Source organism: Mus musculus, chromosome 11 (genome assembly GCF_000001635.26).
Source record: "Mus musculus strain C57BL/6J chromosome 11, GRCm38.p6 C57BL/6J".
Taxonomy (NCBI): Eukaryota; Metazoa; Chordata; class Mammalia; order Rodentia; family Muridae; genus Mus; species Mus musculus.
This window is the reverse complement of record NC_000077.6, coordinates 67,344,327-67,371,897: the sequence shown is the minus strand read 5'-3', so window position 1 is coordinate 67,371,897 and position 27,571 is coordinate 67,344,327. Positions and strand designations below refer to the sequence as shown.

Here is a 27,571-nt window from a genome sequence, read left to right as displayed (position 1 = left end):
ACAGGCATCCAGTGTGGCCTGACACAGGGTCTTTGGTTTGAGTTTTACTTCTTTTGTGTGTGGTGCTGAGGATGGAAACGAGAGTCTCTCCCACAAATCAGGCAAATGCTCTCCCAGTGAGCCACACCCCTAGCCTGGTCTTTATTTTAAGGTGTTTGTAAAAACTGGAAGTTCACCTGGCAACTGGCTGGGTCTACTCGAGGTAAGGAGTGAACATGTCTCCCCATTTCTCACTTTCTTTCCGTTTACAACAGAGCAGGCAGGAATCTGGAATTCAACCCCACAATAACAAACACAGCAGAGCATGGATGCTGAATCTGCAGGAGGGTTTATTTTTCTCAAGTCTCCCTTTGCTCTCCCGGAGGTGGCCCATGGCAACGTGCCTCTGGAGAGCCTCATTCTTCCATCTTCTGTGGGAGAAAAGAAATTGTATACAGGAAGTGAGTCAAACTCCACGGGAGACCCAGCATCCCCTTCGAGTGGAGCAGGTGCAAACTCTGGAACTTCAGAAAAATAGCTTTAAGGAATAGGCTTCGTCTCTCTTTGTGTTGACAAAGAAACCAGGTAAGCTGCTAGGGACAGGACAAGTCACCTGAAAAGCAGAGGCTTCCTAGACTGCATCTCTATCAACAGGGAGACAGGGGGACAACATGTCTGTCTCCCTGTGCCTCTTGCAAGAGCCTGGTATACAAGTCTATGCTAAAATGGTGTAAGTGCCTGTTTGACCGGTGGCAAGAATGAAGGCACCAAAAGGCATCCTCTAAGCTCTCCCTGGTTGGTCTGTTGGTCCTTAGGTATGACGAACCTGTTGGGAAGACACAGTTCTCAGGTGTCTGCTTTTACCTGGCCTCCCACATCACGGCTCTTGGCCCTTAGCTTGTTGACTTGAGACTCAGCGATGTCTGCCCTCTCCTCAGCCTCCTCTAGCTCGTGCTGGACCCTCCGGCACCTGGATAGCTGTGTGTTGGCTTGCTCCTCCTGCATGGAAAGAAGATGGAGGCTATTCAGCGGTAGAACCTCTCTGTGACTCTGGGGTTCTGAGGAGTCAGGGGAACCAGGAAAGTGTGAGCTTTGGTTCCTCTGACAGTCCTGAGGGAAGATGAGTTCTTTTGAGAACGATGAAAGCATCCTGCTCAGAGCTGGGGTGTTATGCTAACTAGGGGCTCCTTGCAAGCTCTTCTTGTTCTTCTTCCAAAGATCATCACATGGTCCCCTGAACTCCCTCTCCACAATAGCTCTCCCATGCACATAATCCGGAGATGACCCAGCTCCAGGGTACTCTCGCAGCACCTGAAGGTCTAGGCCCCTTCTGTTTTGTTTTTGATAATTGCCATGTATCTGGGCATGTATTATATGGTGCTGCATCATCCTGCTGGGACTCTACGAATCTGATGTGCACAATCCCCCTACTCTTAACTGTTTCTGGTGTTCTTATTGAAAGTAACTGACCAGGCTCCTGAGCAGGGAAGGAGGAGGGCAAAGGCGAAGGCCATACACCAGTCATTTCTTCCTTCAAACACTGGTCTTGAGAGATGCTCTGCAGGCAATACTACAGTCCCAAAGGCAAGACAGTACAGGAAAGGCTCCGTTCTAGAGGGCCCTTTTACTTTGGAGAGTTAATTAACATATTTAGCTATAAAATCAGAGAACTTCCTGAAGACAGCTAGTTTAACCTTACTATGCTGATATTTTTCTTTTCATTTAATTTTTAAAGACGGGCTATCTCCATGGAGTTCAGGCTGGTCTCAGACTGTTTCCGTTTGGAGAATGCTGAAGATCACAGGCCAGTGTCACCAGCCTGTATGATTTATTTTCTATAACGAGAAAAGCTACTTCTCATCTTGGCCCCAAAATTTTGCTATTTATAGCCCTCAGGCCCAATGCCCCAGGGAAGACATCTTTCAAAGCACTGGTATTGGTCCATTTCCTGTTTTTCCTGTTGATTTTACCTGTTTGATCAGGAGGCAGTTAAACAGGGATAGAGGGTGTGTTGAGGGAGTTGCTGAGGAAGGCTGGGGGGTGGGATGGGGACCAGGAATGTAGAGTGCAGGGAGGGGAGAGAGAGGAGATGATAAGCATTAAGATGGGGTATTTCAGAGCAGAAGGGCAGGAACCAGTGCCAGTAGGTGGTCGTCTGGTCTGGTCTGGTCTGGTCAGGGAGAGTTGGGATGCTGCAAGGTCATCAGAGTAAACTAAAATGCTCTGGGATGGATAGAATGAACCGGGATGGGGTTGGATAAAGAGATGTAGGTTGGAGAAGGAGGTGGCCCGGAGAAGTTGGGGAGTTATGAGGGTATAGAAAACTTGGAGGTGGAGAAGATTCCAAACCATAGACCAAGGGAGCAAGGAAGGGTGGGTGTTTCTGTGTGTGATCTGCAGGTGCCAGGTCAGACCTGGGACTCTGAGTAATTCTGATCAGGTTGTGGCTCCCACTCAGACCTCATGAGGACACCCCACTGGGTGACAAGGTACACGGGGACCTCCTGTACTCACAGCCTCCTCTGCCTGCCTCTTGTAGGACTTCACTTTGGCCTGCAGCTTGTCCACCAGGTCCTGGAGCCGGAGGATGTTCTTGCGGTCCTCCTCGGCCTAGAAACAAGAGCACCAACAGCAGAGACCTTCAGCCTCTGGCTCCCAGTGCTGGGGTCAGCCCCACATAGCAAGGCCTGGGGGTCTGGAGCTTGCTACCTGGTAAGTCATCTCTTTAACTTTGCGCTCATATTTGTGGGCTCCCTTCAGAGCTTCAGCTCCTCTCTTCTGCTCAGCATCCAGCTCGCTTTCCAACTCCCGCACCTGTGTGGGGTGCAGAGTATACCCCAGAAGTGAGGTCACGGCTATCTTTCCCTCACAGACACTCATGCTAGTCATCCTAAGGTGACCTTGAGACTCATTAGATCAACTTTGAAAGCTGCCAGGGGGAGCAGGCTTCTTTTGGGCTCTCTGCCAAACAGAGCCCCATCTTCTTTCGTCAGGTCTTGTAACTTCCCACCCCCAGCTTGCCCTCCAGGCCTCTGTAAATTTTATTGGACTTGTGAAAACTGAGCATCTGGGATTGGAGGACACTCAACATGTTTGTCTGGGGGTAAGGTGACCGCAGGCTCCTGGCCAAGCTAGGAAAACCCGGAAGCTATGGGACTTAGTCCTTCCCTTCAGGAGGGGCTCCAAGAGGATGGGCCTAAGCGCCTCCTTATGGGAAAGGAAGGGAAGCATTTTTTTTTTAATTTGGAGGAGAGGGGTAAGAACATAAAAACCTTTGCATATTTAAAAGGAACCATGTGCCTAGCAGCCATGTTCTAGGGAGGCTCGGATAAAGAACAATTGTACCACGGACGTCCTGTTGGGAAAATTCTCTCCTCTTTCCTCCTCCTCCTCCTCATCCCTGCCCACTCTTCCATTTTCTCCTTCCCTGGAACAAAAGAGATATCCTAACAACCTCCTCCACGCAGCCCATCTCTGAAATGTCAATTGTTTATGCAGCCCATTTCAAAAATGATTGAAATAATCCAACACAGATCTGAAGGGAAAAATCAAGAGGCTGAGAAAACAAAACAGTGATCAGCAATGGAAATGAGTCACTGTGAAATACACGCAGAAAGCAAGTGCGGGACTTCTGGCATGGGGGAGGTGAAGTTTCTCCAGTGTACTAATCTGGAGGGAGATACATCAATTAAACTCCTTTTCGGACGGCATGGGATGTACCCCACAACTGCAGTTGCATATAGAGATTAGAAAAGCCGGAAAGAGAACAATCTGAGATGAAGAGACAGAGAACAGCAGGAGCACTGCTTATCAAAACGAAGCTTGATCAGAACGAGAAACCATGCCCAAGTGGGGAATTTCACGACCATAGAGCATCTTTCCTACATATGTGTATAGCCATGAATCTACATGGGCAAGAAGAAGTGACATCAAAAGACGTTCTCTTGGCCGAGTGTGTTGGTGCACACGGTTAATCCCAGCACTGGGAAGGCAGAGGTAGGTAGAACTCCGTGAATTAGAGGCCAGCCTGATCGACACTGTGAGTTCTACACAATAAGACCCTCAGGAGGGGAGGGGAGGCTTTCCCACTACCTAAATCTAAATCTAAATCTAAATTTCTGTTTCATGGCTCTACCCAAGATGGCTGAAACAAGGCCACACGGAAAGCCAGTGCCTTCTCAAATCACCCACCCTGGCCTCCAGTTTCTGGATCTGCTTCTTGCCGCCCTTCAGCGCCAGCTGCTCAGCCTCATCCAGACGGTGCTGCAGGTCCTTCACCGTCTGCTCCAGGTTCTTCTTCATCCTCTCCAGGTGGGCGCTGGTGTCCTGCTCCTTCTTCAGCTCCTCCGCCATCATGGCGGCCTGGGTCAGTTCACAGGACACATCAATGTGATACCCACCCACCGCCACCCAGAGCACACAGACAATGCTGTAATCTTGAGCATAGTGATGAGCCTCCCCTCCCAGTCATCATGTTCCACTTTGCCTCTCTAGTGACCCTATTTCTCTCTACATCTCTGCAGGAAGCCACCAAAGACTGGCTGTGCTCAGAAGAGATGAAACGCCCTTGCCATGCCCTCCCTGGGTCTGAAGTCCCTCTTTCTCGTCTCCCACTGCCATCTCTGCAGAGTGATGCTTACGTCAGTGATGGCCTTCTTGGCCTTCTCTTCTGCGTTTCTGGACTCCTGGATGGAGTTCTCCACTTCTGCCTGGCATTGAGCCAAGTCGGCCTCTAGTTTTTTCTTGGTATTTATCAGGCTCGTGTTCTACGAGAAAAATTAGATCTGGGGGTGAAGGTTTCATATGGGCACTTAAAACAATGGGGAGGGAGGGCAGTGGGCGGGGAGGGAACTGAATCACAGCCATGATCGCTTCTTATCTTCCACATGAGTGCTCTGCTGGGGACAATATCACTCCTGACTGAACAGAAAGTTCTGAAACAGAGCCAAGAGCTGTCCGTCAGAAAATTGGGTAAATGATAAAGGGAGAATTTCAAACATTTGAGGATGGATAGATTATTCAGTAAAAGGCATGGGAACAAGAACTTGACTGATAGACACATCTATACACAGAATGAAAAATATTTCTACTGATTAAAATAGGCCATGCATGGAATTGAAATGGGAGCAGGGATGACAAACTAGAAAACATTATCTATCTTTGAAAAACAATCTCGTCCTTATATAAATAAGATGTATTAGTTAGAAAAGGGGGCAAGGAGAATAAACGGTGGGAACTCATAAGAAATATGACGGACACTCAAGTGATGAAATGATCTACCTCATCGTTAGTAAAAAATAACTAACAGTGATAATAATGATGATAATAATAAATAATAATAATAATAAACAACCAACGGTGGCTGCTTCAACAATAAAGTTGGTGGAGATTTAAGAGGTAGGGGCTTTTTCAAATTTCTAGAAGAGTCCTCAGGAGGCAATAGTTGGGAATAAAACTTGGGAAAGTATTAAGAAGTAATTTACATGGGTTATATATAAAGGTTATATATAAATGCCTTTACTGTTTTAGCCCTGAAATTTATTTTCTTTGAGAAATATAGGCAATAGCTATCACAGATGAATGCAAAAATGTAGTCATTAAAGACAATGTTAATTAGACTTTATAAGAGTAAAGAATTTTATTGGTAACAATTTGAAATAGCCAGCCATAAAGGATTGATTGCAGTCATAATATTCAATTTTCATAGCCTGCTTTCTTTTTTTTAAACTATTGAAACCCACAACACTGAAAACTAATTTAAGAGTTAGAAATATATTCTGGACACATTGTTAAATGAAAGGAAGAAGTTTGGGAAGATAAGTTTTGCAAAAGTATAATATTACATAATTCACAAAGATCTAAGAATGAGGCATCCTAATGCGTGAGCATTTGATTTTCCTTCTATTTCTTTGCTTATGCTTTATATGTTTTAGATGGGGGTATCTTTGATTTTTTATGAAATTAATAAAAATAGGTTTTGGGGGGGGGGTTCTAGTATCCTAAGATGTCAGCTTACATTATGGGCTGAGCATTCATTCTCATTTGAACTTCTGAAATTCAGATAAGATCCAAAATCTAAAACCTTGAGTAGCAGCATTCTATCAAAGTGCAAAATTCCACATCAAACTTCATGCAATGAGCCATGGTCAAAATCATTTTTAGGGTTTGTGTGTAAAGAAATGAGTTGCTGGCGGTGGTGGCCCACGCCTTTAATCCCAGCACTTGGGAGGCAGAGGCAGGCGGATTTCTGAGTTAGAGACCAGCCTGGTCTACAAAATGAGTTCCAGGACAGCCAGGGCTACACAGAAATCCTGTCTCAAAAAAAAAAAAAAAAAAAAAAAAAAAAAAAAAAAAAAAAAAAAAAAAAGGTTTCAGATTTAGGCTTGTCCTCACCCTCCACTATCTCTCATTAGGCCTGTGCAAATATTCACACATGCAAACCATCCCAAAGCGGAAACACTTTTGCCCTGAGTAAACCTGCCAAGTGTATTTTAAGGGTTTTTAAACCTGCATTTCCTCTACGAATCTTTCTCTGCTTCCTTGCTCCAATTCCAGAACACACAGCCTGCGAGATCTTTCATCTTTCTTTCTGATCAAACAGAGCTCAGAGCTCTATCAATTAAGAGTCAAAGTTTTCCTGGCTTGGTCTTGACTGCTAGTCTGGGAGGAGTTGGGAGCTCCTTGCCAAGGCTCCTTGCCACACCACACTTTGCCGTTCAGGCGCCCGCCCCTGTCTCCGACCCCGTGGACCATGCGGTGGGAGTGTGTGATGTAGTGGAGGAGTTACCTGGAGAGAGGAAGCATCTGGCTGAGCCACTGCCCTATCTGACCCAGGGTGGACCTGAGTTGAGGAGGCAGCATACCTGGGAATGGAGCAGCTGGACACGGTCACTGGAGTCCAGCAGCTCCTGCTCTGACAGCCTGCGGGTCCGCTCTGTCTGCTCCAGGGCCACCTTCATTTCCTCCAGCTCCTCCTGCAGGAGGCCATTCCTGCGCTCCACAATGGCTAGCTGCTCCTTGAGGTCCTCGTTACTTCTCTGGGCATCGTCCAGGTGCAGCTGGGAATCCTTCAAGGGAAACCAGGAGTGATGGCAGAGCTTCAGGGTGAACCATGAGCCCACAGGTCTGCCAAACTGGCTGGTGCTCACCTTAAGCTGGCCTTGGACCGTGCGCAAGTGTTTCTGGGTCTCTGCCACCTGGCGGTTGGCATGGCTCAGCTGAATCTCCATCTCGTTGAGATCACCCTCCATCTTCTTCTTCAGTCTCAGGGCGTCATTGCGGCTTCGGATTTCTGCATCTAACACACTTTGCATGGCCTCCACAGCACGCTGGCTGTTTCTTTTTATTTGTTCGATTTCCTCATCCTTTTCTGTGACCTTGCGATCAAGCTCAGATTTTACCTGGCTTAACTCTAGCTGGACTCGCAAGATCTTGCTCTCCTCGTGTTCCAGGGAACCCTAAGAACAAAGGAGCAACAGAAATTTTGAGTAACACTGTATCCCCCCCCCCCCCCCCCCCCCCCCCCCGCTCTTCAAGATAGGGTGATGTGGTCCAGACTAGCCTGGAACTCACTATATAACTCTGGCTGTTCCTGAGACCTATTTTGGAGGTTCTAGCAGGGGAGAGCAGCTACTTATACACCCCTTGACCTAAGACTGGTCCTCCTCTTTGGGGGAAGCTGTCCTCTTTGACTGAGCAGGCAGCTTTGGAAGGGATGCTCATGGAGCCATGAGGGAGGAAGGAGATACCTGACCTGCCTGCTAGGTCAGCTGGGATCAACCCTAGTAATCAATGGGCGACAGACATCACAGTCAGATTGCCTCACATCCAACCCAAGCTGTTCTTAAACACATGATCCTTCTGGATGCTGGGATTACAGGTGTGGGCCACTATACCTGGGTATCACCTTCAGTGAGCATTCTCTTTCAAACTATGCTAAATATGGCATTGTGATGCTCACACAGAGGACAGTGCTCTGAGGTTTGAGCATTTGATGGGTTGGTGAGTGTCCCCAAGAGTAGAGAAAATCCAAATAAAACTACTTTGTATCTGCTATTAAATAATCTTATGTCTTGAAAGGGGCAGAACATCGTTTGAGCTGGTAAATACTTTTTTTTTTTTTTTTTTTTTTTTACAAATAGTGTATTTAATAGTGACTATAATTCAGGAGCTTATCTAGTCTCTGTAGGTTCATGAAGGACAACTGCTCTCCCGTTATCCTGCATGAGCCAAATTCCAGACACATCTCAGCTGACTGGTTGTTTGTACAGACCCCTACTGATCATGAAACCAGGAGACTCTGTGTCTATTTTGATGACACTGGATTCCTGGTACCCAAAGATTCGGTGTGACTCTGTATGAAACTGAGCTGGCTCTTGGGATACTTGATGACTGACAATTTCTTCCTTGAGAGGGAGATATTGAGGCCATTAAGAATACATTTATTCTCAAAGGGGGGGCATAGGATAAAAGACACCAGGGGATAAATGGCCCAGGGCTGGTTGACTGCTCTTCCTAGTGAGGACTCTAAGCCTCTGGCTGGAAAACCTCCATGTGGTGGATGGGTGCTCTTTCCGGTTTCTATCTGATTCCAGACAGGCCACTTACCTCCACCTCTTCCAAGGCAGCCTGGAGGTCAGATTTCTCCTGCTCCACTTGCTTCTTTGTCTTTTCCACTTCCTGGAGGTTTTTGCCCGTTTCTGCAATCTGCTCTGTTAAGTCAGAAATCTCCTCTGCAAAAGACGGGCTTGATTTAGGATTTCAAAAGGCTCCAGCTCACGGCATAGGCGTTTGCCAGACAAGTTAGGGGATGGCAGTTCATTCATGCCATTTACAGAGGAGAGACTACGGAAAGCTGTTCTAATGACGTGGAGACATGGACACAGAAGTGTTGCCTCACCTGAACTATGTAGAGAATGAACAACAAGAAGAGAATTCTTTATGACCTTACGTACACACATCATGAAGGACCAGAAAACTCAGACTCTGAGTCTTTCACAATCAGCAGAGACTTAGGGGAACCTGGATGCTGTCTAATTTTATCGATCAGAAGCCTGAAGTTATTAAGAGCTCTAGTAATGTGCTCAAGGACGCAAGGTCACTTGAAGACTAGAATCCCTGAAGTCTCTTTTATTGTAAGAGCAGTTCACTAGGTAGCTCCAGTCCTCAAGAGAAGAATCAGGGGCCATTGCATGAAGAAGAGGGTCTGAGCCTTAGGGAACACTAGTAAATTTGAGGTTTGATGGATGAGGATGTTATAAGGTCATGGGAAGCTGTGTCTAGTCGGGGCTGGAGTTGGCAGGAGAAAGGAGAGCAGTATAACCCAGCTATGCCCCGGAGGGAGCTCACCTTGCAGGTTTTTATTCTCCCGTCTCAGTGTCTCTAACTGATCCACCACCTCCTCATAGGCATTCCTCATCTTGAAGATTTCAGTACTGAGAGACCTGGACTCTTTCTGGGCAGCTTCCAGCTCAGCTTGGCTCTCATCCAGTTTTTGTTTCCACTCTGCAAGGACCTGCAATGAGGGGATGGGAAACATGGGAAACAGAAGAGATGAGGAGGGGGCTTGGGAGAGACCATCCAAACACAGGCAGTGAGCAATGTTAAGGTTTCACCTTCCCATCCTTGAGGACCAACAGAAGAAGGCTGGCTCTACTCTAGACCAGGGACTCCAAACCCAGATGTCTCTACAGGTGCCCTGCTGAGTTCTTAAACATAATACAGGCTGAGCATTACTGATCCAACAGGTAATTTTCTCAGATTTCAGAATATCTGGAGAATTTGTGTAGACATAGGAGACCTTAGAGATGAGACTACATTACGGCCATAAGAAATAGTACTTTGAGCATGTTTGTGTGCATGAGGCTGTATGTGAGTATATGATGTGCATGTGTGTGTTTACATGTACAATATGTTTGTGAGGGACAATTTGTATGTGCATGTAGGTGTGAGCATGCAAAGGTCAGAGGACAGCCCTGGATATTAGTCTTCACCTCCCACCTTGAAGGGAGATGCTAAGTCTGCTAGACTAGCTAGCAAGCAGGTTTTCCCTGTCTTTGCCTCCCATCATCCGGTAGGAGCGCTATGATCATGCTGTGTATTCCGCTCAGAATCTGAGCTCAGATTCTCATGCTTGAGTGGCAAGTGTTTTTACCCATTGAGCCTTTTCCCCAGCTAGGCATGCCGATGTTTTAACTACCAATCATCACATGAAATTGGACATGGAATGTTTTTCCCTTTGTAGAGACATGGTGCTCAAAATTTTAGACTTGGAGTGTGGGTTAAAGATATTCAGTCTACATGACAAGCTCATCAGACTTTGAATTAGCTTAGATTAAAATTTCCCTTGGAGAAACCATTAGAAAAGTCAAGAAACTCCCTCAGTCTTCCAACCAGTAATTGAGGATCTGGTTGTGTGCAGCTTAGAATGCACGTGTGAAAGACTACAGAGGAGACCACCATGTCCATGAAGCAGCTGGGGAAAGACCTTGTCGAAGTTTCTTTGTTTCTTGTCCAGGGTGGCGCAGGCTGTGTTGGCCCTCTCCAAGTCCAGCATCAGGTCATCCACTTCTCCCTGAAGCCTCTGCTTGGTTTTCTCCAGGGAGGCACACTTGGAGTTGGATGCCTCGGTGTTTTCCTCTGCCTCCTGGAGCCTCTGAGCCAGCTTTTTCCTAGGAGGACAAGATATTGGTATTGTCTCAGCAGAGAGGGATATTTTAGCAAGTAATTATCACATTGAAGGAGACTGGACAGTCTAGAAGAGGCTACTGAGACCCCAGATGTGAGTGGAGGGTCCTGTGTAGTCATGTGCACATAATGATGTGCCATGAAAAACATAACCAATGGTGGTCCAGTAACACTATGGGAAAAGTAAAAAAATCTCTGTCACCTAGCAACACTGTAACCATTGTAGCAAAGCTACATTGTATAGGTTCTGAGTACTTCATACTTCAAACAGCCGTGTCACAGGGCTAGGTATTGTCTGTGCTACACTTTCTGTTCTACTTATGAAAGAGAGGCCTCCTATAAAGTGCCCGTGCTTTTCTAAGTCAGTAGCAGTTCATAAGAGTCAGGAATACTGAGACTCTTGATCCCATCAAGAGACCATATGGAGGACTGCTCTCATACCATTGTGGTTTGCAGACTCACTCTTGAAGATTTTCATAATAAAATCTCTAACGATACATTTCTCAGAACACATTCCATTGTCACGCTGCATGTCTATATGACCAGAATAATCCTGAAATGCTTAGTGGCAAAGTCGGTCTATAGTCAGTCACCAATTATCCAGGTGGAAAAGACAGTCCCCAGGACAGTGGGGGATACTCGCTGAAATCTTGAAAAACTACAAGGAAAGAGAGAAATCCTCTCCAGGTAGCAGAGACTGCCCTTTGGGGCCTTATTTCTATGCCCTTTTCTACATTGGGGAAGTTGGGTCATACTTGGCCTCCTCCAGCTCCTCTGTGCGCTGGATGGCATCCGTCTCATATTTTGTCCTCCACTGGGCCACCTCGCTGTTGGCCTTGGACAGTGCCCTCTGCAGCTCGGCTTTGCCTTCCTGCTCCTCCTCATACTGTTCCCGCAGCAGGTCACAGTCATGGCGGGAGGACTGCAGGGCGTGGGCCAGCGCGTTCTTGGCCTGGGGATTACAATGGTAACCAATTGCGAATCCACATGGACCTCTTCCCAGTGAAGATATGAATCATTTCCCCCAATTTGAATGATTCCCCAATTTGAAACATTTCCACGTTGCTTCACAGATTTTGCCTTTTCAGTATACCTAATGTTTGACTTTCAGAAATTCTCTCCATGATTATATTTACTTTTATAGGAAATTGTTGCAAAAAATAGAAAGAAATTGTTGCACCATAGTAAAGAGAAAGTTATTAATATTTAGCCAGCCATGGCACCACATATCTCTAATCTTAGTACTTAGACAGCTGAGGCAAGAGGATGGTGAATCCAAGGGCGGTCTGAGCCACATGGTGAGTTCTAGGTCATTGTAAAATCCTCCCTCAATGCCCTCCCAAATTGCCATAAGAAATATTAGAAATTTATACCACAGACATAAAGCAGCAGCGGCAGCAGCATCTATCTAGACAGCTTGCATGTTGTGGCTCTGTGCTTGAAGTTTGCCCTCTGTTCTTAATTGAGTAATAGTAACGGCTAAAGGGATGCTGTCTACACTGAAGCCTTTCAATGGCTGTAATGGCCAAGAATTGAAACAGTTGAAAAGTTAATCATCTTGCTACTTTGTGCAGTATGATGGGATACTGTGACCATGAAACAGCTACAGCATCCTCTGGGGTCTCCAGGGGCCAGCATCCCCACACTAAGGACCACTGGTGCTGGTGTGAACTGATGCCTGGAGTCTCCTCTCACACTCACTACCTTCTGGACAGGGCAAAGGTTTCACTATAATTTTAATGGTTCCAATACCAGTGCCACCACCCAAGAGAAGAGTTCTGTTGACCCAGGACCGTGATGTCTGCATTTTCATCATTTTTAGAAGAGACAGTGAAACACAGGACTCTGCTTAAGGAAGGAGCCTCACTGCTGCAGTGAGAGGTGGGGAAGGGCAGCCTCTGGCCTCCAGGGACCTGCACTACTTGATCGGTCTCTGGTTCTCACCACTCCTCCTTGGTCCGGAGCCCACCAAAAACCTTCCCTCAGAATAGAAAGACGAGAGATAAACGCAGTACTGTTCTCTGCCAGAAATGAAAGATAAAGGGAATTTCAAAGGCTGCCTTGTAAATCTCTTCCACGCCACAGCAGTCTCAAACCAGATCAAAGCAAACTTCCTTCGTGCGGGATTTTGAACGTCTAGGTTCCTATGGTAATGCCTGCAACACTAGCATCAGTAGCACTTACTGTGGACACTGTTCTAGTGAGAGTTTATTTACTGTTCTCAGCTACAGTGTGGGAAGAGAGGAGACCGTTCCTATCGGTTTCCAGATCAGTGGGTAGACATGTATTACAGACTGCATCTAGATGCTGAAGTTGATGTTACTTTTATGTTAACACCCAAAGGTTCTCCCTGAAGCCATTTAGTCTTTGGGGAGAAAGGATACTTAAGACCCTATCTTACAGGAGGTAGCCCACAAAGAGGATGACATTCTAAGCTGCTGGGATGAATTTCTGCATGAGATGGTCTAACTAGTGCAGTAGTAGGAAGCGATGCTCCTGACTGGAGGGGACGTTTACCAGGCCACCCGATGGGAGATGGAGGCGAAAAGGAGATGGGGTGCCTTGTTAGGGCTTTCTAGTCCCGAGGAGAGGTCTAATGCCAAGGTCCTGTCATTCAGGAACAAGTTATTATGACACTGAAGGGCAGGGAGAGATGAAGCATCATTGACACTGTACTGCCTCCAACCAGTCTTCCCTCTAAGCTACCCACCTTGCATCAGCCTCCCTCGAGGGTTTCATTACTTGGCTGCTCAGGTTTATCTGATAGCTGTTTCCCTAAAGAGGCAGCCTCACCTTGGTTTCTTCCTCCAGTTGCCTCTTAAGCTCCTCCAGCTGCTGGGTGAGGGCCTGCTTGCTTTTGGTGAGCTGTGAAACCAGAGACTCCTTCTCTTCGACTTGGTGGCTCAGCTCGCCTGCCAAACAGATGTGGCTCCGCTTGAGCACGGCCGACTGCCAACCACCACGTCCCCACTGGGCCCTGGAGGCTTGCCATCCTCACCATTCTGGGTCTGCAGCCTTGCCTTCTGCATGTTCAGATCGTGGATTAACTGGGTCTGTTGGTCATCCTTGGCTTTGATTTCGTTAAATTGGTCTTCCACAGACCGGCACATTCTTTCCATGTTACTCTGAAAAAAAACAAAAATGCCAGTGGGAATGGGGAAGTGGGTTTCTGGTGCCCAGCAATGAACAGGACGTTTTGATTGTCTGGCTTCTTGTTGGACTAAATGAAACCATGGAGAGCAGATGAAAGTTGGTTTTAAGAATCATTATCGTTTTGGATTTACTTTTTCATTTGGATTATTGTGTGTGGTTGCTGTTTAATCAGCAGTAGTGCGGGATGTCCCAGCTTTGGTATGTATGCATCCAGTGATTAGTAAACCAGATCCTGATACGATGCCACTCACAGGAACCCTGGGATCGTGCTGGAAGATTAGCAAGTCTATTAAAAGATGGAGACTCTCCACAAGCCCTGCCTACATGAAGCAGTGTTTCTTTCAACACGACAGTGGGTCCTGGAGGGTGGGTTATAGAGATGAGGATGTCGCTACCCCAGCCTCCTGTCTGCTTGTAGTTGTATGAGGTTCATTCAAAACTCCTGTGCATGTTTCAGATGTCCCTTCCCTTCCCTCCCCATTAAATATAGAATAAAGTGAGCATGTGCTTTCTTTCCTTCAGACTGGGAAGTGTAAGACATGTATGTGCAGCAGCAGAAGGGCTATTAGATCAAAGATGGTCCTCAGGGAGCTCAGGACCTGTTTGAGGATGGCGCTTGTAGAAGACCTCCAGCAGGGGCGGGGTCTGAGAGGAAAGATAAGTCTCAAAAAGAAAACACAAAGGATACAATGACTTAAAGTAATGTAAACCAAGAAAGGCTGGACCTTAAAGTTGAGAGAACGTGGTAAAATAAGCTATTCCAGAAGAAGGATGCTGTGAGATGAAACTTGGCCTCTGGTGTGGTGGTATCAAGGGGAGGTGGGACTTTTAAATGGCGGGGCTTCATGAGAGGTAATTAGGTCATTTGGGTACCATTCACCGAAGTGATTGATGCTGGTCTCTTAACATTAGATTAGTAGGCATGAGAATGAGCTGATGTAAAACTGACTGGCATCTATGTTCCTCTAACAAATGCTCCCACCAATGTGTTATCATGTGCTGTCCTTCCTTGAGCTAAAAAGATGCTGGCACATCTTCTCAACTAGGGGCTCAATAAAGCTGTCTGCTTTATAAAGTAAAGAGCCTCGGGTATTTTACTACAGCAATAAGAAATGAACTAAGACAGGGAATGACTAGAATTTGATTCCCAGCACCCTTGTCAGGCAGCTTCCACCCATTTGTAAGTACAGCTCCAGGCGATCCAACGTTTTCCTCTGGTCTCTGTGGGCACCCTGCACATGAATGTTCTCCCACCCCCAATTAAAATAAATCTAAAAAAAAAAAAGAAGAAAGCAATACTATATAAAACAGAATCTAAAAATAGATGGCAAAGGGACTGTGGTGATAGCTCAGGGGTAGAAGACTTGCCTAGATCATGTGCAAGGCCCTGTGTTTAATTCAAGTAACACACACACTTATAGAAAAAGAAAGATATACAGATAGAGACACAGAGAGAGACAGAAAGACACACAGAGAGAGGCACAGAGGAGGGAAGAAGGGGGAGAGAGGAAGAAAGAGGGGGAGAGGAAGAGGGGGAGAGGAAGAGGGGGAGGGGAAGAGGGGGAGGGGAGGGGGGAGAGGAAGAGGGAGAAGGAGAGAGTGCCCTGGCCAGACATGAGTCTAATGGTTGCTTGATCTCAGGTTTCCCAGCTCCCAAACTGTAAGCAGCACTTCTGTTATTTTTAAGATTGCCAGGTCTAAGGTATTTTGTTATAGTAGCCTCAGTTATTTAGGGCATGTGCCTTGAAAGAATTTGAAGAGTTAGAAAAAAAACAGAGGTGGGAAGATGTTAACAATGTATGACACACAGTGAGTTTGGGGCATCAAATTCCACTGTTCACGTGGTGGGAAGACATGGCTGCCAAGAGCAGAGAGTCCGTCAGATACCTTTGACTTGGAGACTGTTTCAATGTTGCTGGCCATGTCATCGATCTCCATCTTCAGCTCGCTCTTCTCCTTCTCCAGCTTCTGCTTCACCCTCTGCAGGTTGTCGATCTGCTCCCCGAGCTCCGCCACGGTGTCCGCGTGCTTCTTCCTCAGGGTGGCTGCTGTGGCTTCGTGCTGCAGTGTGGCCTCCTCCAGGTCCCTTCGAAGTTTCTGGAACTCGGATTCTCTCTTCTTGTTCATCTCGATCTGGGCTGAAGTAGCCCCACTGGCTTCTTCCAGCCTCTCGCTGATCTCCTCCAGTTCCCTGGCTAGGTCTGAGCGCTGCTTCTCAATTTTGGCTCTGACTGTGTGCTCTGCTTCAATTTCTTCCTCTAGCTCTTCTGTGCGGGCCTGAAAGTGTCATTGCAATTAGGAAGGTTGTCAGGGTAGAGAGTAATCCATTTCACAAGCAACTAGGTGCTAAGGGGAGGGGGGAGCAGCCCAAAGTTAAGAACATATTATGATTTAGTAGGGGACAAAAGGCCAATGGCAGTTGTTTGGAAAGAGCCTACGTAACCATCAGTAGGGGAATGATCAATCATTTTGATGAGTACCTTATTGTAATGTCAAGCAGCCACTCAATGCTGCAGCAAATCTACTAGGGAAAGCCCTACAGAGCACACCAATATGTAAAAGAGATAAGTTGCATCCTGTGCTTAGGATGAAGATTCATGCTGAAAATCTGAAGGAATGTGAATGAGTTTTCGCATATACACCATATGTCTTCTCTAGGTCTTCGATATATACATAAACACATAGCAAAAGGATCCTCAAAGGTCCATATCCACCCGAAACTGTCAGTTCCTTCTCAGAAGACTGGCAGGCCTTGGGTTTAGGGACAGTGGCCAATGCTCTTTTAGTGACAATGATTAGCCATTTAGGTCACATTCTGATTCTTTTCAAGGATATGTATATATATATATATATATATATATATATATATATATATATATATATATGTATATATATATATATATATATATATACATATATATATATATGCCACTCAGAACATTTAAACTATTTATTTAAAAAACTGATGTGCTGCTGAAGCAGAGAGGAGAAAGAAGAAAAGGAAAGACCCGCATATAATGACAGAAAGGAAGAACGGGAGAGAGCTTGCAGGCAGGTCCGTGACGAGGAAGGGCCTGGCACCTTCACCTGTAATTCTTTGATCTTCTTCTGCAGCTGTAGACTGAGGACTTGCTCATCATCGATTCTGGTTTGTAACTGACTCATTTCAAACTCCTTCCTGCAAGCAGATTGAACAAATTAAATAGTGTGAAACATGGGCCCTTTTTTAAGGGAGGCATGCTTGGCTTTCAGGCTCGAATGGAGGGAATAGAACACCAATCATCTACTTCTTCAGTTTCTCCTCCAACTGTTGCGTGTCATTCTCTAGATCCATGATGGATTCCTGGGACATCTTCAAGTCTCCTTCCAGCTTCCTCTTCACTCTCTCCAGGTCAGCCCGCAGTTTCTTCTCCTGCTCCAAGCTGCCCTCGAGCTGGGAAGACACAAGTGGAGAAGCGGGCTTACTCACATCAGACAGCACAGTCACACCCATGCCCTGTGGCCACCAGCCCCAGAAAGAAGGAAGCCAGCCTTCTGTCCTCCACTTCTGTGTTCTGTATCTTAGGGGTTGGATATCTTGGGGGCTTCCAGGTACCTCTTTTCAGATCATTCTCACTTGGCCTGTCACAGGCCATAATCTCCTATAAGGATAAGTGGGGGCCCATCACCCCTCCCTCACCTGTGTCACTCAGCCCTGAGGGTAGTCAGGCAAGAAACTTAAGTATGTGTGCAAGGCACAGGAAAAGAAGGGTGTATCAGGGAACACACCCACACTGGCCTTATTAAAGTAGAAACAGGCGAAAGGTCTAGCCATAGAGGGAATAAAACCAGCTAACTTGAAACCTGGCTCTTGTGTCATGAACAGTAACTCATCATGAAGGAGGAAAAAAAAAGGTTCCTTCCCCTGGCCTGTTTTTCTGTTTTGTTTTTGAGGTGTTGCAGGTGGAAGTCAGGGTCTCATGCATGCTGTACCACTGAGCTACATCCTTGCCTAGCGTGAGGCTCTAAACACGGTGGAAAAGAATCAGAGGTTTCAGAACCTGGAATGCTTATAAGTAGATGCTAACAGTAGCAATGGTTTATGCTTTACTGAACATGCTATGTGTTGAACTCTTTCCTTAGATGCCCTCTGAAGTCTAGCTATTTGTATGTACCCCTAATTCATCAGTGGGAACTGATGGCTCCCAAGGTCACATGACCTGCTGGTCACCTTGGACCTGTGTGTTTGGGGTCAGGGCACAGCTGGAATCTGGACTCAGGCTCTGACTCCAGACTCTGAGCTCTCTAGACTGATCCATCTTTGCAAGGCTCGGAAGCCACATGTGCTTACGTCATCCGTCTGCTGTTCCAGCTTGACATTGATTTTGATGAGACCGTTGACTTTATCTTCTTCAACCTGCAGGTCATCCAGGGTCTGCTGATGGGCTTCCTGCAGAGACTTCTTTTCTTTCGTCAGTTTGGAAATGGTTTCCTCAAGCGCTGTCATTTCTTCAGAGAGGTTCTTCACCTAGGAGAAAGTCAGCAACTCATCTAATAGTGAAGCAATGACTCCAGCAGCCCCCAACAACAAAACCTATGGCTGCCTTAGCTACCTATGTGTCTCTAGCTTCTAAGCATTCTGCGGCAGGCCATTTCTCAGTTATTTTTATATACATTTTCTTATTTATTTTATTTCATCTTATTTTAAAGAAAGTCTTCAGATAGTTCCTGGGCTGGCTCCAAACTCCTAGACTTAAGAGATTTTTCTGCTTCGGCCTCCCAAGAAGCCAAGAAATGGCACAGATCACTGTACTGGCCAGCCTTGTGGGGGTTTGTGAGACAGAGTGTTCCCGTTCATTTCATCTGCACTTCCCCCTACTGAGCACCAGGGGCTTCATGTTCATCTTTGATACCTGATTCGCCTCGCCTGATGCCCCAGTGGTGCATTGTGCTCTCTGTGTGACTCTACCACATTCTATGGCATGGTCCCAGTTCTGTCCCAAGCAAAGCTACTGAAAGCATCCCTATATATGCAAACACTTTTATATGTGTTCCCAAAACCTTGATGGGAAACTTCCTTAGTCTAACACAAAAACAGAATTGTTGGAGTTGTAGGGTATATAGAATGTTTCTTCCTTTCCTTTCCTCTCCTCCCCTCCCCTCCCCTCTCCTCCCCTCCCCTCCCCTCCCCTCCCCTCCCCTCCCCTCCCCTCCTTTCCTTTCTTTTCCTTCTCTCTAGTCTTTCTTTATTTTTCTTTCTTTCTATTTCTCCTTTCTTCTTCCTTCCTTTTTATACAAGGTTCTTATGTAGCTCTGGCTCTCCTAGGACTTGTTATGTACAGCAGGCTGGCCCCAGGCTCACAGAGATCTGCCTGCCTCTGCCTTCTGAGTTCTGGAATTAAAGACATGCACAACTACTCCTGGAAATTTTTGTTTTATGTGTACGGATGTTTTGTCTGCATATAAGGACCTATGTATACCATGTGTGTGCAGTTCCCATAAAGTCCAGAAGAAGACATCAAATCCCCTGTGACTGGAGTTACAGACTGTTGTAAACCACTTTTGGAAGAGTAGCCAGTGCTCTTGACTGCTGAGCTGTCTCTCTAGCCACTAGATTCCTAATTGGACTAAGTAATGCCAACCGGCTTTCTCTACATCCTTCTAAGGCTTGAGGGTGCCTGTAGTCAGTCCTTACTGCCAAGGAAATGCACAAGTTAGCAACACCCCCACCCCACCCCCCAGGGAGAGTTGTCGGAGAGCTTGTGGAGTGGAGCTCAAGAATGAGGAATCATACCTGGCAGCTGCTTGCTATGTAGACCAGGCTGGCCCCAGTTCCTGCCTCCCACTTCTAGGTGATGAGTGAAGGCTGGCGGGAAGCCTGTGAGGAGCCCTCAGTGTACCCACCTTGTTCTCCGTGGCGTGCTTTTCCTTCTCGACCTTAGTCAGGGTCAACTCCAGGTCGTCAATGTCTCTTTTGAGAGAAGAACACTTGTCTTCCAGATTCCTCTTCTTGGCAACCAGCTCAGAATTCATCTCTTCCTCCTCCTCCAGCCTCTCATTCAGTTCCTTGACCTTTGCCTCCAGTTGGATCTTGCTTTTGATGAGACCCTCGCATCGTTCCTCCGCATCCATTAGATTCTCTGTTTCCTGAAAGAGACGGGTCACTGTGAGTTCTGATCAGTTATTTGTAAGCCCTGGAAAGAAAGAGCCTGACCCTCAAAAAGCCAGCACCTAAGCTGAGCTGAGAAGTAGGCTGGTTGTACGTGCACGCAGGCATTTACACAAATGTCACCTATGTGCTTGTTTAACCACTGAGGACATCCTCACTGGCAGCCAATCACTCAAAGTAATCTCATGCGAAGGCACTCATGGAGTTACAGGTTCATTGTAAACAAGAAAGCCTCTCCACCAGTCAAGAACCACGTGATCTGCATCCTCCATGCGAAACAAAGCAGATTGGTGTTTTCAAATGTCTACTTTCTACCTGTTAACATTCAACAGAAGGGGGCTGTCCGTATGTCCTTGGCTGTGCTTTCTCCAGCAAGAGAATGGGAGAGTAAAAACACACAGGACTAGGTGACTGAATAGACCCATGTCCCAGAAGACTGTAGTGAGTCTTGTGGATGGGACCAAGACTGGCTATTTATGCTCAAAAGCTAAATCAGCCAACACCTTCCCGTTGTAGAGTATTTGGAGCACTAGACACACAGTGCAGGGCAATGGACGGAATGAGCCAGGGAAGAGTCCTTGCTAATGCTCTCTGAACCTCTCGACGCCTCAGCACACGCTGGGCACTTGACGTGCGTCTGATTCCTTGACAACCATTCACTGTGAGTACTGTTATGGTGTTCATTATGTCCTGTTACGGTGCTCATTTTCAGATGTGAACATGAAGCCAGACAAGAGAACTAACAAACGCTAACAAGAGGGGGAATCTGGGAGGTTAACACAGCTGGATCGGGAACTCCTGTCCTCTGAGCCTTGGAAGGTGGTGCTCCCATGGAGAGCACTCTCTCTACTCATGGGGTGAGAGTAAGTGAGAGAACATGACTGTACATCAGGGGAGATGCAAGGGAAGTCTCTGAGGGTTTGATTAAGAGAAAAAAATACATTTCCTGGAGAGGAAACAATTATGCATCCAGAGTATTGTGGCCCGTGAATGTGGCTCCGTTTCCCCCGCCCTCATTTCTTTGGTAAAGATGAATTCTCTAAAGAATTTTTCAGAGAATAATCATATATTGAAAATCATGCATGGAAAATTGGTTTCTGTTTTCAGTTGGGTTATAATTTTAATGATTTATTTTTATTGATACATTTAAAATGTGGAGTTAAACATTTAAAATAAGTATTCTTATTTTATGTTCATGAGTGGGTGTTTTTCTTGCTGTGGAAGACAGAGAAAAGACCAGAGAGAGCATAAAGTTACTCTGCCAACATGTTTTCTGGGGAAACCAAGGCCAGCCCTGTTCCTACTGACCGGATAATGCTGCAATGCTTGGTAGGACCACTAGGTGGCACCACTGCCTCTTAAATAGACAGCTAAGGGGCCCTCCCTGCTCCTTCACTGTCCTGGGAATCTGTACTTTGCACTCTCGGGTAGAAGAAACTTACAGACTGGACTTGCAACTGAAGGTCATTTTTCTCCTGCAGCAGGGAGACCATTTTCTCCTCCAGCTCCTTCCGACGAGCCTCAGATCTAGCCAGGTCTTCCTTGGCTCGTTCGAAGTCCTCCTTCATGGTGGCCATCTCCTTCTCCGCCTCCGCGCTCTTCAGCAGGGGCTTGATCTTGAAGAACAGGTTCATCCAGGGCCAGTGCTTGACGTTCATGAAGGAACGAACATTGTACTGGATGCAGAAGATGGACTCCCTGGGCACCCACAGGACTTGGATTAATTACCCATCGTATTGTACTTGCTAGTTCGTTTTCCATTTGAACCCCTCCCCGACAGGTCTCAGAATCTTCATCCTTCCCAGCTGGGTAGGAGGTGGTACACCTAAGCATTGCAGAGCCTATGAGTCTATGTGAATGAGGGCACTGGATGCAGCAGGAAAAGATTAGGAAGAAGGAAGGCTGAGCCAACTCCATGCCAACTCCAGTATGTGAACCAGGCCAGAGGCTTGCTGTGCCAGGTCCTCCTTTGCCTAACTATAAAACTGCCATTGTCTGAAGTATTGAATCTCTCTCTGCGTGTGTCTGCTTTCCATGTATCCGTGAACTGTTGGAAGGCAGGGTTTGTTTCCCTATCTCCAGTGCACAGGATGGCTGCTCAGTCACTACTGGACAAATGAATGAATGAATGGATGAATGAATGAATGAACATGCAAAGACCCAAAGAAGGAAGTGATTTCCAGGTGCTGAGTAGGAAGGGGGGGGGGGTAAGAGAGATGAATTACCTCCTCTCCATCATTTTCTTGAACTCCACCCTCATCAGGTAGCCCCTGCACACTGCCTGTGTGCGTGTCATTAGGGTCACCAGCTTCTCGTCTCTCATCTCTTCCAGAAGCCCCAGGAGCCCAGCTTTGAAAAACACCTGCATTAAAAGAGAGAGGAGCCCAGCTGTGTCCTCGGCAGGTGTTCAGTCAGCCTCGTGATAGAGCCTGTTTCTTCTCAATTCCATCCTTGACACCTGAGGTATTTCCAGGCCTCCCGTTCTGCGGGGGTGGTCTCTGGTTTTGTACCTCTTGGGCTGCTGGTAAGGCAGTGTGCTCTAAAGTAGCTTCCAGGTCCATCAGTCACGTAAAGGCAATCATGACAGACCCAGAAAGTAATCACAGGGCACAACTGTGTCCAGGATAGGATTGAGTCAGTGATATATGTCTGGGTGGCTGCGCACAGGACACATACACGCACACAGTGACCAGGAGTCCTTCCATTGGTTATCATTACCCTTCTCAAGCTTACTCTGGGATCTCTCCTATTTTCTATGCACACTGAGGCTCTTTCTTCCCCTTTGAGAGTCTCTCTCCTGGCTCTCTAGGACCTAAGAGTTCCCCTGCTTTTTGCTCCATTTTCTGACTTAAGCTTCTTGACTCTTAAAGATCAACAACAGAGCCGGAGCCCCCCAGCCACTGCCCCAGGGTTCCTCTGCCAGGACTGCAAGACCAGGCTGCTCAAGTTGACTGGAAGAAGAATGACCCTTCCTTCTGAGCAGGAGTCTCCAGGCCACCCGTCCTCACCTTGGTATGGCCGAATCGGAACTGCTCTCGGTCCACATCGATGGAGTTCAGGAGCTTCTCCGAGGCGTTCTTGCTGTCGATGAACTGCCCTTCCGGGATGGCACTGGCGTTAAGGATCCGGTACCTGAGGAGAAGAGACACTGGTTCCGACCTCTCAGCATGGTCTTATACCTGAGACCAGACCCTTCTAGAACCTTCTGCTCCACTCTTAAGAAGGTAAGCACTATTTTGCTAGCCTGAGGTGAGGGGAGAGTCCAGGGGTGAATTCTAGGGTGTGGCGGAGGGAAAGAAACATGAAGGAAGGAGGAAGGCGGGCTGAACATCTAGCTCAGAAAAGTTGCCTTCAGAGGAAATGGCTCTTCTCTGACCTGGAAGAGCTTTGAATTAAACCGTGGCTTAGAGACCTCAGCCCTCCTAACCCTCAAGGGGTCTGGACTTCTGGAAAGAAAGAGTTGTTCTGGGGCAGTGGGTTTCAACTGGAAGACTTGGATCCCAGGGAACACCCGGCAATGTCTGGTGCCTTTGATGGTCATAGCACAGGAATGTGGTATGTGGTTTGCTCCCAGCATCTTTGGGTAGAGGCCAGAGATGATGCTAGGATGCTCTAATGTACAAGAACACCTCTCTGTGAAGGATCACAGAGTCCCAAATGTCCATCAGTCCTATGGTGAAACATCCTTCTTTAAAGTGACAGTTAGACCTAGCCTGTCAGTCAGGTAAGGTCTGACTGTACTGATAGACCACCTTGGGTCATTCCAAGATGTACACTGGACATGGGATCATCCTTATGGCAAAGTGATGTTTATAGAAAACCTTCAGAAGCTTGTTGGTTTATCAACCACTTGGGCCACTTTGGATGGAACGTGTCTATAAAAACTGTCCCTAAAGGAGTTAGAGACACAGAAGAGCCAACCTACCGTTGTTTGAAGTCAGCATAGAGGATTCGACTGGGGAACCCTTTCCTGCAGATCCGGATGCCCTCCAGGACCCCATTACAGCGCAGCTGATGCATGACCAAGTAGTGGTCCATCACACCTGGGGAAAGGGCAGGGTGTGGGACATTGGTGGCTTTTCACTGTCTTGATGATCTGAGACACCCATGAACTTCTTCAGTATCAACAGCACTTAAGTGTGTTGATAGTAGCGCTAAGCGGGAGTCTGGGAGTGACTGCAATGTGTATAATAAGCCTCACAGAGGAAACGCTCCAGTCTTCCTGAGAGACTCCGGCACCCCATGAACATGAGAATAAGAGATTTATCATTCCTGAAGCCTCAGTAACTATGCTCTGAGGAAAGCAGGGGTATGTGGAAAGGGTCTGGGAGTTGCTGTTAGACAACCTGAAGAGTCAGCCCACTTCTGCTTAAGGGTGAAAAATGTCTAATGTACAGAACCTGCAAGCCAGATGTGAAACAAAATCGAGACAGAAAGGAAGGCAGGAGTTGGAGGCTGAGTGTATTGGGCTGATGGCCCTCTTCTCAGTACCTGCCTCAGGGAGCAGGGGTTGAGTGGAATAGTTGGGGCCAGAGGGACCAGAGAAGCCTATTGACTGAAAAGCCAAGGCCACTCTTGGAAACCAGCCTGGCCAGAAGGTTAGAGGAGAGAGACTGTGGCTCTGGTGGTTTCTCACTGTAAGCTTTCTAAGTTGCTAGGGAGGGGCACAGCTAATTCTGGCTTTGATGTCACCTTATAGAAATTTCTAGAATGTTTACAGGTGTTCCTGCTTGCCCTTAAGAGAGATCTTTAAGACAGATTCACAGCTTGACTAGAGCTGAGCCCCCTCTAGTGCAGTAATTATCATCTATGTGTGACCTTATACACTTAAGGTCATTAACAGCAAGGATTCATCTTAGTTGACTTAAGCCAAACTTTTTGCAGCTGGTGGCTACGACACCATACTGTGCAAATGTAGGACACTGCCATCCCTGCCCAAAGGTCCACCGGGTGGGAATTCCCTGCAGAAAGACTGGTAAAAACCGTGGAGGAAATATCCCTATCAGAATTCCAGGAGGATTTGTGCAGGAAACCGTAGACATTTTTTTTCAGTCTGGTTTCCCCTCCCTCGTTTCCTACCGGTTTTGGTTCCTTTCCATTTTCTATGGTAATAGCTTCATCCTATCTTGAATAGAAAATCCATTTAAGGGACTCTTATGATTCTCATGGTCTTAGGGTACTGTTAAAATTTCTCTTCCAGCTTTATCAAAAAGTGAATTATTCTTTTTTGGCAAATTTCCAACATTTCTACTTCTTGGTTATATTAGAGAAATCTTTAAATATATAAATAAAATTTCTTATTTCTTTAATAACACATTGGTGTTCATTTCTCTTGATTTTATAGCACACAATATTTGTGGTTTATATTTTTCATTTTTCACATCTCCTCTTAGGATCCCCTGGTTATTTACTTTTAACAAATGCACAAAGCATGATTATGCATATTAATGAGACACAGTGTATTTCAGTCCATGAATGTGATTCCTACTGGTTCAAATCCCAACTGTGCTGTTTACCAACCGCATGAAAGGGACCTTCTGTGTCTTGGGGAAAAAATGAGGACGTGGTGCCCCCAGGTGTGAGTTGAAGAGAAGGTTTATTGTAGAGAGCAAGAGACACAGACAACTGGGATGGTCCAGATTGAACTTGACCAGCAGACTGAACCTGGTCATGGAACTGGGGGAGCGAGAGAGGAAGAGAAGAGAGAGGGGACAAAGAGAGTTCCCTGGGAACCCAGAGACCAAGAGGCCAAGAGACCAAGAGAATGATAGCCAAAATGGCTGGGTTGTAGAGGAGTCCAAGAAGCTAGGGGGATGGGAAGTGAGGCTCAGGGGGTTGGAAGTTGAGAGTAGGGTGGGGTGAGAAGTGCATGGAGGAGCCAGAACTCTGTAAAGGTACAGACAGTGCTGGGAGAGACCAGCCTGCAATGATTCCCTTTGATATGTTAAATAGGCAGCCCAGGCACAGTTAAGGAGGAGCAACCCATGCAGCTTCTTTTGCCAGAGATAAGGAGAATGACTCCTTTTAATGAGCAGAAACTATCTTCTAAAAAGCCAGAGCTTTTGTCTAAATGCTGGACTTTGGGAAAAGGAATTTCTTGAAATCTAATATGTCTCAATTTCTTCATTTGTAAAATATGCAGAACAGTAGCTCCTACCTCATAAGGTGTAGGTTTGAGTTGAAGTGAGTAACCAGATTAAAGCAGCCCCTAGCTAGTGGGAAGGAGCCCTGTGGGCATGTCATTGCTGTGGCCAGAAGCAAGCAGACAAGGTCAAGGCTATAGCTCTGGGAGAGTCAAGGGCAGGGACAAAAGCAGAATTACAGAGCAGCTGGGAGAAAACTTAAAGACCTTTATCTGGTGATGGGCCTTTTGGGGTGGAGGCCACACTAAACTCCAAAAAAGAATATTATTGTGTGATAGGAAACTGTGGGAGACTTTGCAAGGCAGCAACAGTGTAGAGGCTGTCTTCCCAGGTTCCTCTCACTGAAGCTCACTAGGAATTCCGAGTTGAGCCTTGCCAGGGATCATGCTGTCTTTGGCTCCTAGCCTTCCATGCTTTCCAGATGGCCCAAGGAGAGTTCTGTATTGCCTTTGTATGAATATGTCAAACCCATTTTTTCTTTTTTCTTTTCCCCTTTTGGTTTTTGAGACAGAATCTTGTCTTGCTGCCATGGCTGACATCAAACTACAACCTTTTGCCTCAGCCTTAGGAACTGCGGGATTGGCAGTGCACACCTCTATGCCCCACGTTCTGAACTTTAAATGGTTTCCTAAGCCACCTCCTCCTCTCTTCTCTTCAGCCCATCCTTAGGAATGTACACACATTTTAGTGAGTCCCATTCTAGCCTGGAGAGTCACTCACCAGGAGTCTTGGTCTCATTGGGAATCAGGCATCGCACAAAGTGAGGATGGGTGCTCCTTAGGTTGGTCATCAATTTGTTTAAGTTTTCCTGGGGCACAGATAGAAGCAAGCACATCTCTCTTAGTGCATGCCATTTCACTGGACAGAGAAACAAGTGAAAGAGGAAGATATCAAAAGAGAAACCACGTACCCTGAACACAGCAGACACAGTCTGGAAGGAGGAGCCCTTCTTCTTTCCTCCCTTCTTGCCTCCTGCGGAGTCACCTGCAGGGGGACACACAGAATTGGGGTCAGGTGGTCTAGGGGAAGGATCTATACACGCCCTCTTCTGAGCTCAGTGGCAAGAATGTTGACTGCATTGGCCCAAGTTTTGTTGGGTTGTTCTTAGCACACACCTAAGCTCTCTCTGATTTGGGGACACTCAATTTTATCAGTGTGCTAATAGGCTGGGGTGGGATGTGGTGACATTTAGCAGAGAGCCATAATACACACTCTTGGTGTAGGAAGACAGTCCTCTTCTTGGGGAGTCTGACATTTAGTCAAATGGGTTGAGACATTCTTCTCCATGATTGGAATCTCTCTCCTGTATTTACCCCTTTATTATTGATAGTTTGATTTTATTTTTTATCTTGGAGACCGGGTCTTGCTATGTAACCCAGCCTGGCTTTGAACTTGTAGCAATCCTGCCTCTACTACCCCAGTGCTGAGATCATAGGAACAGCTCTCAGTATCCTGGAATCTG

General features: G+C 46.7%; 1 protein-coding gene and 1 long non-coding RNA gene across 2 annotated transcripts in view; one reads left to right on the top strand and one right to left on the bottom strand.

Moving 5' to 3' along the window:
* Nucleotides 1–310: 310 nt before the first annotated feature.
* The window catches only part of Myh13 (myosin, heavy polypeptide 13, skeletal muscle), a 44,485-nt gene continuing 17,224 nt past the window's right edge, over nt 311–27,571 (bottom strand). Inside the window, exons 15-39 of the mRNA NM_001081250.2 lie at nt 27,020–27,093; nt 26,830–26,917; nt 23,892–24,009; nt 22,975–23,098; nt 22,192–22,328; nt 21,409–21,664; nt 19,702–19,944; nt 18,149–18,325; nt 17,106–17,251; nt 16,906–16,996; nt 15,706–16,095; nt 13,664–13,790; nt 13,459–13,577; nt 11,421–11,617; nt 10,466–10,649; nt 9,328–9,493; nt 8,587–8,711; nt 7,128–7,436; nt 6,843–7,046; nt 4,620–4,745; nt 4,171–4,341; nt 2,689–2,793; nt 2,494–2,589; nt 844–978; nt 311–410 (exon numbers count right to left, since the gene is read on the bottom strand). Of these exons, the coding sequence (NP_001074719.1) occupies nt 396–410; nt 844–978; nt 2,494–2,589; nt 2,689–2,793; nt 4,171–4,341; nt 4,620–4,745; nt 6,843–7,046; nt 7,128–7,436; nt 8,587–8,711; nt 9,328–9,493; nt 10,466–10,649; nt 11,421–11,617; nt 13,459–13,577; nt 13,664–13,790; nt 15,706–16,095; nt 16,906–16,996; nt 17,106–17,251; nt 18,149–18,325; nt 19,702–19,944; nt 21,409–21,664; nt 22,192–22,328; nt 22,975–23,098; nt 23,892–24,009; nt 26,830–26,917; nt 27,020–27,093 (3,923 nt within the window). The 3' untranslated portion in view covers nt 311–395. The remainder of the gene's footprint in view (nt 411–843; nt 979–2,493; nt 2,590–2,688; nt 2,794–4,170; nt 4,342–4,619; nt 4,746–6,842; nt 7,047–7,127; nt 7,437–8,586; nt 8,712–9,327; nt 9,494–10,465; nt 10,650–11,420; nt 11,618–13,458; nt 13,578–13,663; nt 13,791–15,705; nt 16,096–16,905; nt 16,997–17,105; nt 17,252–18,148; nt 18,326–19,701; nt 19,945–21,408; nt 21,665–22,191; nt 22,329–22,974; nt 23,099–23,891; nt 24,010–26,829; nt 26,918–27,019; nt 27,094–27,571) is intronic.
* Nucleotides 21,446–23,127, top strand: Gm40029. Its single transcript, XR_879955.3, has 3 exons — nt 21,446–21,893; nt 22,299–22,429; nt 22,837–23,127. It is a non-coding gene; the product is annotated as a predicted gene, 40029 (long non-coding RNA).